Genomic DNA, 11,038 nt, shown 5'->3' on the forward strand with positions numbered 1-11,038 from the left:
AACTCGAATCACAGAGAGGGTAGGGACTGACAGCTTAAGTAATCATGGTGCTGTGGACAAGGAGATGGCGAAAACTGTCTGAGGCAATAGAGACACCTCCCCAGCAGAAAGGTTATAAAAGGTTAGCAGCAGGGCAGTGAGAAGGAGAAAGAGAGAAGTTACAGGGATATGCTTTGAACCAAGATGCTCTAGAGAGTCCCAGAAAAGTTTCTCCTCTGAATGTCTTTCTAAGTGCAATATTCATCCCAGTTTTTAATTTGTGTCCACAGGTTTTTTTTCCCTAAGTGCAATTTATTTCTAGTTATAAAATATTATTTACATAGGAAGTGCATCAACTGGACACTATGGCTAGGATTTACAGATTTGGCATTGAGGATGAGATTTTTTTCCCCCTCTGGCTAAACTACCTTGGCCTATTCACACTCTGTCATTTATAGCCAGATGCAGAGAGACTGTTGACAAACGAATGCAAAAGACATGAAGTGCTGCAATATACGAGAGTCCTCTAAAATCCCTGGTGTATTGGGACTGGAAGTCAGGGCTAGAGCATGCGCCAATGATGGACATTGTTGCCTGGAATGTTAGTGACTGGCCTTTTCTTCTCTCCGCCAGTATTTGGGCTTTCCACCACTTTTGGAGAATTTTAAATAGATTTTTATTTTAAATTTGCAAGCAACAGCCAGCAGCCAATGCAGCTGTAAAGCCTGGGTCAAAACATTTTCCACTCCATTCATGTACACTCATCAGTGGAGTGGATAATAATGTGATGAACCAGATTCTCCCATAGGCTATGCCGTCTTTACACTAGACTGGAAGTGTAATGTGGGTATAAATTACATTTACTCACAGCTGCTCCAAGAGCCCTCCGTGTAAATGAGAACCGGCTTTGAAGAGTTTAGCTTTGCCTCCCGTGCCCACCCCCCAGAGACTGCTTTACCGCGTTATATCCGAATTTGTGTTATATCGGGTCACGTTATATCGAGGTAGAGGTGTAGTATGTACTAATTCCCCTAGCCTATAAGCCCCCTTTGGGCATTAAACTGCTGGCACAATGCATGTCTTTGATGCTCTTTTAACATGTTCACCATCCCTGGTGCACCAATGCCAACAGGCAGGTCATTTAAGTCATGACATCTGAGCAACGTGGCTCAATAGATACATTTGATCATATAGGCACTAACAATGAAGGGGAACCTCTGGCCCTCATTAATGGACGGAAGTCTGCTATAACGGAAAATCCTGCCTGTTTAAAAGTCTCTAAATATAGTAGGATAAACAAAGGTAACTTAATCCTGACTTTGAGAAACAAATGTTACATTGGCACTGGATGGAAGATTCTCCTTTATTTTAAAACCTCTGTAAAATCAGAGCAGTAGTTCACCCCAGCATTTGGCCAATTTAATTCGCTATTTCAGAGTAATCGTGGTAATGTGCCAAGTCAGCAAAGATGTCGTTAGGGTTCTTGCAACTCAGGTTGCAAAAGCAGGCATTGATCCACATGATTTTCTGGAAAAATCCAGTTCCATCTGGGCACTCAAACCTCACTTCAATAGTCTTCGACTTGTACGGAGAGCAGCACCTGTTGTCTGTGCAGACACCACAGTATTTTGGCCTGTATGTACTTTTGCTCACGCAGCCCGATATGGTGTAGTTCATTGGTTCATCTGCCCTATACACGGCCAAGCATTTCTTCCCAGGCTAGATTGGGAGAGAGGACAGAAAGAGAGGCAAAGATTAATTTTCATTGCTTGGTACTCCCAGATACTACTTTGTCCCCCGTAGGCAGCACTTCCCTGAGAGTGGCAATAAAGATGGTCAAAAATAGAAAACAATTAGTGAAAAATGTTGACATTTCCAAATGGTTTCAAATTCACAGGATTCAAAACAAGTTTGCATTTCAAATATGTTTTTTTAAAAATTCCAATTTTTAAAATTTCTTTTTCTCACCCATCCCCCAGAGTGTGATGAAATGAATAATGCCTATGGTTCATTTCTTTTCGTTTTTTCATTTTTTCCCCCTTCCTTTTTCCACTCTAATTTTTCTAAACTTCTACTTTGGAAAAGTGACCGATTTATTTATTTTTGCTTCTCAGATACTTTTCCAAAGTTGGAGAAATTTTGAAAAGTTCAAGTAGGAAAAGGAAAACATGAAGAGACAAAAAAGAAACTCAACATCTCAACTCTCCTCATTTTGAACATTTTTCAGCTTTTGAAAAAACAAAATTTGAGTCAAAGCTAAACAAGCATTTGTTTCATTTCAGATTTTCCCACAGAAAACAATTGAAAAATTTAGTCAAAGTATTTTTTCTCATGAAAAAACTAGCTTTTGATAAAAAGCAATGGGAAAATTTCTCCTACTGATACATTTCTACCAACTCTAATTAGCAGAGTGAGGTTAGCATTGCCATACCAAATACCGCCCTATGCAGAGAGCCAACACCCTTTAAATGCTGCATAAGCCCTCATTTCAACATATGAACATAGGCACTTGCCGATGGTTGCATGTTTTTTGCAACATTTCTCAAGAAAAAAAAGCACATATTTTGTTTCAAGCCGTTTTAAGGCCCAAAAATCTAGCTGCTCAAAAGTTGTTCTCAAAATGGCAATTTTTGCCTCAGAGCATAAAAATCTTTCCATGAGTTATTGCAAAGACAAATCAAAGGGAAAGTCTTCAGTGATGAAATGCTGACATTTCCTGCTGAAAACTAGGGCTATATCCCTTGAGTGTGGAAAAAAATATTCACCGCTCGTTTTGATTTTCACAACACAGAAAAATCAAAGTAAAATGTAAAATCCCCTCTAATTTCGACTTTTAACTCCATCGCCCCCCCCACCACCACTTTCTCACAGAATATTCCACACACCTGTCTCTTGCAGGTGCTCCAGATTTATGTGCATGGACTTACAAACTCACTCGTGACAAGCTGGATGCTTCCAAATGGCAGAGCTTACACCAGTGGTTCTCAGCCTATTATATGCAGATGTCTGTGTGTTATGTGGGCTGCACCCACACAATATATACACTACTTGTAGGGCCCTGAGGATGTCACATGGGCCGCAGCTGTGTGTGATTGGGCCGCAAGTGGCCCCTGGACTGTGGGTTGAGAACCACTGGTTTACGCCTACAGAGAGCACTGCATCCCCACTTTCCTGCTAGCCCAGTCACAGGCACATCTGAACGAGTGGCTGGCGTGCTGCTGTCATCTGGCAGAAATCTTCCCCCAGTGGGAGTTATTTCCATCCTGCAATGGAAGAATGGGGTCCCTACTGGTCCAGGGAGGAGAAATTACACCTATTTGCACCAGCCAGAGTGTATTTAGGCCACAGGCTGCAACTGCTAATCAGCAGGTCGGTGTTTCCTTATTCCTCATCCCATTCATTGTTCGAAGATCCACCTTATTATTACACTCTCCAGCAAGTAGCTCTCAGTGCCCCGCTCCTGGGCAGGGAGGGGCGACCAATCAGCGAATTAACAGGCAAGCAGTGAAATGGGCCCACCTTAATGTGTTTGGTTATATCCACCTCGCAGGGCCGCAAGTTGCAGAGACGACTCTCTTTCAGGAGCCGGCACTGGCCGTTGTCATTGGAAATTCTCGTTGAGATCCCCAGCCCGCAGGTTTTCGAGCAGAGGCTCCAGGGTGAGGTGTGAATGATGCAGTTTTTCTGCCAGGATTCATTCTCTCCTTCGTAAGCTACAGACCAAATGCGTATAATATCATTTTACCCCACAAACATCCTTTCTAAGGCTCATTCTAACTGCCAGGCCAATACACTGAATGACAATTAAATCAAATGGAAAGGGCTCCGTTTTCCTGCTCTGCTCTGTTCGTTCATCCCAGGTGACCTCCTAGATTGTGATGTCTTTGGGACAGGGGTTGCCTCCTTTATTTGCCTGTATAGTACTTAGCACAATGGGGCCCTGGTCCTAGACTGGGGCTCCCACATTCTGCCACAATACGAACAATTAACAATGGAAACACGCACCAGTCAGTGTAGGAGTGAGATGAGATTTGAGCTCATTGTGAACGTTTATTTCTGTACCGATTCAGCTGACTCAGGGAATGGTCCGCAGTCTTTGTGGAGGGCTGGAGTAGCCCAGAGCCTTTCATTTGTAGATAGGGCTGAGGGAATAGTCCACAGAGAACTTGGAAGGCACTCAGATTTATGGTGGGCTCAGGGTTTAATGTATTCGCAACCCTTAGCTCAGGTTTCCACGCAGTTTGCAGAACTGGGGCTGGTCTTATCTGTAATACAGTACAGCCTCCAGGCCCCAACAGAGAGAGAAGCCCCATTGTGCTGTACAAACACAAAGTAAGAGACAGTCCCTGCCCTGATGAATGTATTTTCTAAATAGACAAGACAGACAAAGGCTGTATTAGGAGAACTAAGTGACTTGCCCAAGGCCACACAAGGAGTCGGACAGAGGCAGGATTTGAACCCAGATCTAGAGACCCATCCAGGACCTTAATCACACTTTTTTGGGGGTTCAAGGTTGTTTGATGAAAAGGAAGGACACTAGTCTAATCCATAGGAAACCTGGGCTCAAGTCCTTGCTCCACCACAGACTTCCTGTGTGACCTTCAGCAAGTCCCTTAGCCTCTCTGTGCCTCAGTTCTCCATCTGTACAATGGGGATAATAGCACTATGCTACCTCATTGGGTGTTATGAGGATAAATACACTACTAAAGATGGTGAGGCGTCCAGCTGCCATGGTAATGGGGGTTATCAGTACTGAAGGGAGCTTTGGGCAGTCACCTCTCCACCTGTTTTCTCAGCTAACATGCTATAGCTGGTGCTCGTACAATCCAGCCTATTATGGCAGGATGCTCCATGCACTCCAGAGAGCAGGTTAGTCAGACATGGTGATGTTGCAATGCAATGGGAGTGCGGCACACTACACTGCTTCATGTGGCAGCAGCAGAATGCAGTACCACAAGGGTTAATTGGAGGGGGGAGCCCTGTACTGCAGTTTGGACCCACGCTGTCCTGAAGTCTAGGGGGAGTTCAGATTAGGGGGTGTACGTTAGGCCAATATAGTGATAGGCACCAATCCCAATTCAGATTGTCTCAAAATTCAAGGCTGCATGGCTTTGGAATGGGCCTGTATCTGGGTATGTCTACACTGGAGTTGGAGGTGTAATTTCTGATCGAGCTCGTGTGCTAAGAATTGGTGTGCAGCAACGGCAGCGCGAGCGGCGGGAGGGGCTAGTTGCACCTGGACGATTCTGTCCAAGACCCAAGGCCCCTGTGTTGACAAACTCTTGGATTCAGATGCCTAAGCGTGAATGTGACATGGGCAGAGTTAAATGAGGAAGAGGTCTGTTGCACTTGCCCCGGGCTAGAAGTATTAGCTTCAGTGACAGCTCCCCTTTTCCCCTCCCCCCTCTTTTGCTGTGGTGAATGCAATTGTCAGTAGCACTTGGGCATTTTGCAGAAACCTGTCCAGCAGCTGTGCTACAGGGTTTGAACACAGCAGTGGCCTGCACGTAACCCACTCTGCAGGGTGAGTTACACAGCACTCTCTCTGCCTGATTCACAGAGGATAGGAGCCTGCTGCAGCTGCCAACTAGGGGGGACTTAATTTTTTAGTTCATGCTGCAGAGGCTGGCAGTCCCGGGTTCCATTCCCCGTGATGACCAAGGCGATGGCCATTAACCACACACACACACACACTCTACCTGCGGAGGAGATATGTCGTGGAGATGTCTTCCTGATCTTCTTTGAGTCATCACAGATCCACTGCTCGCAGCACTTGCCTGCTATCTTAATTTGCTTTGGGTTTGGGCACCAGACGAGTGGGGGGCGTGAGCTGGTGCACAACGGCAGGCAGCCCACAGCCCCATTAATGCATGTGCAATTGTACTTGCAATTGGGCTGGAAGGTCTCTCCGTTCTTATACCGGATTCCATTAAGGACACAGCCCACGCCCATAATTTCTAAAAGGGGAGGGGCGGGGAAGAGAGAGAGAGAGAAAGAGAGAAAACACCTTGAAGATCATGAACGGTATTCAGAATAACAAGCTTTTTTAATGGGGAACTCCCCAGACTGACAGGGCCAAAATTTACGTGCCAGCACCATTCTGCTGCAGAACAAAGCAGGTCCGTATAATTTTAGGCCTTATTATTACTAATAGGGTAGCTTCCCCTTATGAAGCACGAATGTGGCAGTTTCCTTCTCAGAGATCTGAACAACATATTTTATTCCTTGTTGGATCTGCCAGGAGTCACATATGCATCCACGGAGCTTTTCTTTGAGGTTCAAGTTCCCTTTACAAACAAGCAAACAGACACAAAAGGACTGTAATAATGATCCAGAAAATTGCAGCTTAGAACTGCAAAGTTTGGGGCTATGACTGTTGAGTGCTCTATTATTTTATAGGACGTGAAGGAATTCCCAAACTGAGCGCCAGGAACAATAGAACTGCTGAGTTTTACCTGGCCTCGTGAATGCTCCGCGCAACTCTTACAGAAACAAATCAACACAGATGCTCTCGGAAACGGGGCAAAATTCTGAGTTTGCAATGAAAAGCAGACTTAGGCACGTTGTGGGAGATCTCTCATTCTGTAATGAAGGCTAGCTCTACAAGGCTCTGATCGGAATCAATTGGCAGTCAGGAGCTTGTAATAGCAAGTTAAAGCTGCAATTGCATAATTAGTCACAGGGAGGCAGTGTGCTACATAAAGCATTGCTGTCTCCCTTCTATTCTCTTCATTGATGAAGATATTCTTGCTTTGGAACTATCACACAGTTTTAATGTTGGTTAAAGATGGGCCTGAACCAAACCTCACTTCAACTGCCAGGTGATTTGAAACTTTAGATTCACATTTTGCAAAAGCCTCTTATTTTTAGAATGGATTGAACAAAATCCCTGAATCCAACGTCCCCGGTCCCCCCCCCCCAATTTGAGTTGTTTGAAATCCAAATGCAGATTCAAAATGCTGTGTCCTGTGCCCACCTGCAGTTCTGAAGAGGGTGTTTCTGAGTGAGAGCACAGAGACAAAACTCAGACAGAGAATTCCAGTGATACGCTGCAATCCTTGCATACACACTATCGGGGAGCAAGTCCGTGGTTTCAATTTGCTGGGGGATTTGTTGCAAACCTTTCCCCCCGATTTAAGCTCACACCGCCCTGTACCCCTCACACTGAGAGCTTCATTTGGAGTGATCCCAAAGCTCAAACAGAAAAACCCATCCAAACCCTCAGAATCGTGAAGGTTTTGACTTGAAACCACACGCAGTCACTGCGTTTTCCATAGGTTTCACCCCAAACCTCAAACTCATCCCAACACCCATATATCTCCTTCAGGTGTTATATTATTATAAGATTATACTATATACATTGGACGGACATGACTGATCAGATGCATAATACTCTCAATGAGCAGGGACAGGCGCTGCTGCTGAATAAGGAGCTCTGCATGGCCTTTGCGTAAAATGGCCGATTCCTGGAACGTGCTGAGTGCGGTTAGTCCCCAGGGCCCCCAGTCCTCTGCAGGATCGGTCCCCAAGTGTGTTTGATGAAATGCATGGCGAATGGGTAGACAATCCCAAATAAGGAAGCAAGTGCCTTGAGAGCAGGGAAGGAGCCTGAAAGGAGTATGAAAGTCCTTAAGGGAACTGCCACATGAGAAACAGCTGTGTCCTAATCTCCTTGGTCAGCAGGAGACCCCAAACCTCCCTCTGCCTGGCCAGCCTCAGGGTTTGTAGGGTCCCTTGTGAGACTTGAACTGGGACCTCAATCTGCCGAGGGTGAGGAATCAGGCCAAGCGATGACTGCCTCTCTGGTCCTCTTGGCAGGGCAACAGGCTGCATTCTCCTTTGGGCTCCACTGGCTGGGATGAGCAGCGGGTCTCCCTATGGCCCAGAGTCCCAAGCGTGCGCCTGTATTGCTTCAGTTTGAAGCCAGCCATGTGTATCTGCTATCCAGTCAAGACATCTTCTCTGCCTACTCAACACACTGAGCGTCACCTGCTGTTCCAGGTAATGCAAGAGCATACGGCTGCAAATCGGAGGGTAGGACTGGGCCTCCAAATGCTGTGTCCTTCTTACTCCTGACCACAGCCAACTCAAAGAGCATGACCCCTATGGTCACCTCTCAACTGTCCAACAGGCTGGAGGACCAGCAGATCTTTTTCAGGGGCAGGGAGAATGGAAGGTTTACAGTCAAGTATATCTTGACTTTAGTAAGGCTTTTGATACTGTCTTGCATGACCTGCTCATAACAAACTAGGCAAATACAGCCTAGATGGAGCTTCTATAAGGTGGGTGCATAACTGGTTGGAGCACCATTCCCAGAGAGTAGGTATCAGTGGTTCATAGTCAAGCTGGAAGGCCATATCGAGAGGGGTCCTGCAGGGATTAGTCCTGAGTCCGGTTCTGTTCAATATCTTCATCAATGATTTAGATAATGGCATGAGAGTACACTTATAAAGTTTGCGGATGATACCAAGCTGGCAAGGGTTGCAAGTGCTTTAGAGGACAGGGTTAAAATTCAAAATGATTTGGACAAACTGGAGAAATGGTCTCTGGGGGGGAGGAGAGATGCGGACAAAGGCCAGGGTGGAAGCGCAAGGTAAAAAGTCTGGGGACCACTGCGTTAACCTCTGAGGCTAGGAAAAGAAGCAATGGGCTTAAATTGCAGTAAGGGAAGTTTAGGTTGGACATTAGGAAAAACTTCCTAACTGTCAGAGTTGTTGAGCACTTGGACAAATTGCCTGGGGAGGTTGTGGAATCTCTGTCATTGGAGGTTTTTAAGAACAGGTTAGACAAACACCTGTCAGGAATGGTCTAGTTATTATGCAGTCCTGCCTTGAGTGCAGGGGAATGGACTAGATGACCTACTTCCAGTCCTACACTTCTATGATTCTATGTTAATAGACAAGTCTTGGGTACATTCAGAGCAATAGGCGCTGCCAATGCTATTTATCTAAGCCAAAAATATATGTACATCACTTACGTGCACATACTCCTATTTCGTACCTAGGTCTGTCTCCACTGTAGTCACAGTACAAGCCCCTGTGGAAGTCACACGTATCAGCCTCCGTGCAGTTCTCTCCAATCTGTTTGGCACACGCCTTGCAGCACTCGCAGCCATCGGTGATCAGGCTGACCCCTGCTGGGCACCGAGGTGGCCACGTGGGACACTCGCATGGCCACTTACAGTACTGAGTCCGTGTGTAGCCCTCAGTCACGACGGTGACAGCAGGGGGCATGGTGGTGGAGTCCTGGGACACAGCCTACAAACGAATAAACAAGGCTCACAGTCCTTTCAGAAAGGGCTTTGAAAGGTTTATCCACTAATTAACCCATGTCAAGTTCAAAGGGACCGAGAAGGAATGACGGGATCACAGCAAAGAGCTATGGAGGTGGACCTCATTTGGAGAGCAGCCACCTCCCTCTTGTTGTGTAATCTCCATCACCAGCCTTGGCTAGAGGGTCAGGAGTTTGGAGAAGCACCCAGCTTGGATGGCCTTATCTGAGTGATGCTCAGCCTTTTCCACATTGAGACCCTTCTCCGACCCAGCTGGGATGTCTCTCCATTTAGCAATTGGGGGAGGGCAAAGAGGTTGTGACCCCCTGACACCTCTTCATGATCTGAAGGTCAAGGAGCCCTGGCTTATATTAAACTCCTGGTCTCCTGAGATCCCTGCCATTTTTCATTTACAGTAAAGCTTCAAATTTCCCCTTGTACAGTATTTCAAGACTTCAGCCTCCAATACTGACCCGCCGTGGGAAGTGCATTGGCTAGCGAGAGGGGAAGATATGTTCGTTCGTTCTCGGTTACCCAAACATTTGGTTCTTGTTTTACCACGCTGGTTCGCCCATGCTGGTCCATGAATTCTTAGCTCCTCTCCCTCCCAGCCCCCGTCCCAATTGTAAAACAAGACACAGACAATCAAATTCCTTGGCAGCATCCCATATCTATGCGGCTTTGATTTACTCTTGCTGTAACATTTACTTTAAACCCTATGGGTGGGCTCCATGAAGGTATGTAAGTCCCATTGATAGACACCACTGCGATCCACAAAACTCTGCTTGTGCTGCTACTTGGCACCCAAGTTTTTCCTCTGGGAATGCCTGGGTGCCTATCTCCTGCCTGAGCATGCGCACTGCTGCCTCACTCTAGGTATCCAGACCTATCTCCCACCTGAGCCCCAGAGCTATTCATAAGCCAGGAAAGATGGGTGTTTGGCCAGTGAAGTAACATGCAGGGGCCCAACCTGGTAGGCAGACAACCCCCATCAGAGCCTTTAGCCCAGTGGGTAGGGTACTCAGCCAGGATGTAAGAGACCTCCCCCCACCAGTTCAAGTCTCCTCTCTTCCAGAGGGGGAGAAGGGATTTGAACTGGGCTCTACCACACCTCAAGTGAGTGCCCTAGCCATGGGGGCTATAAGATATTCTGGTGTAGGGCTTCCTTACTCTTTCCTATTAAAGCTGTTCCACTTTAGCTAAACAAATCAACAATTACATATCATTTGGGCCAGTGAAAATGACTCTGTAGGCCAGTGGTTAGAGCACTAACTCCCTTTCTCCCCAGAGAAAGAAGGACTAGAATTGGGAGTCACCCACATCCTAGGTGAGCACCTTACCACTGGGCTAACGGCTATACAGGACGCTGTTCACCACCCCCACTGTTTTGTTTTGGGTCCCTCACACAACTTGGGTGGCCAAGCGCCTGTCTTCCCCTGATTCAGGGGAGGCACCTCCCTGCAGCCTGGGCTTAGGCGCCTAGCTGCATGCAAGGGGTGGGGCTTAGTAGACCGTGATGGCTTTGTGGAGCGCAGTCTGAGAGGCCTGTCTCTCCCCATTCCTTGTATAGGGAGCCTCACTGCCTGACTCAGGCTTTGTGGATTACAGTGGTTTCCTGTGATTCCTTTTGTGGAGCTGGGCCTGTGTGACTTAGACCCTTATTCATCCGTGTCAGTGTCAAAAATACCATAGGTGTATTGCAGCCATCTCTGCCTAGTTGTGATTCACACTGAAGTCAGGTTGCTGTCACAATTGCATATTCCTCTTTGATGGGCTCTTGAGGCACTC

General features: G+C 46.7%; 1 protein-coding gene across 1 annotated transcript; it reads right to left on the reverse strand.

Annotated features, from left to right (window-relative positions):
- Positions 1-1,398: 1,398 nt before the first annotated feature.
- Positions 1,399-9,835, reverse strand: CCN4 (cellular communication network factor 4). The gene is made up of 5 exons (XM_065397641.1): positions 9,785-9,835; positions 8,957-9,236; positions 5,679-5,936; positions 3,499-3,692; positions 1,399-1,698 (listed from the first exon to the last, which is right to left on the reverse strand). The coding sequence occupies exons 1-5, from the start codon at positions 9,833-9,835 to the stop codon at positions 1,399-1,401; spliced, it is 1,083 nt and encodes a 360-aa protein (XP_065253713.1).
- Between the last annotated feature and the right edge of the window lie 1,203 nt (positions 9,836-11,038).

This window comes from Emys orbicularis, chromosome 2 (assembly GCF_028017835.1).
Source record: "Emys orbicularis isolate rEmyOrb1 chromosome 2, rEmyOrb1.hap1, whole genome shotgun sequence".
In the NCBI taxonomy this organism is placed as follows: Eukaryota; Metazoa; Chordata; order Testudines; family Emydidae; genus Emys; species Emys orbicularis.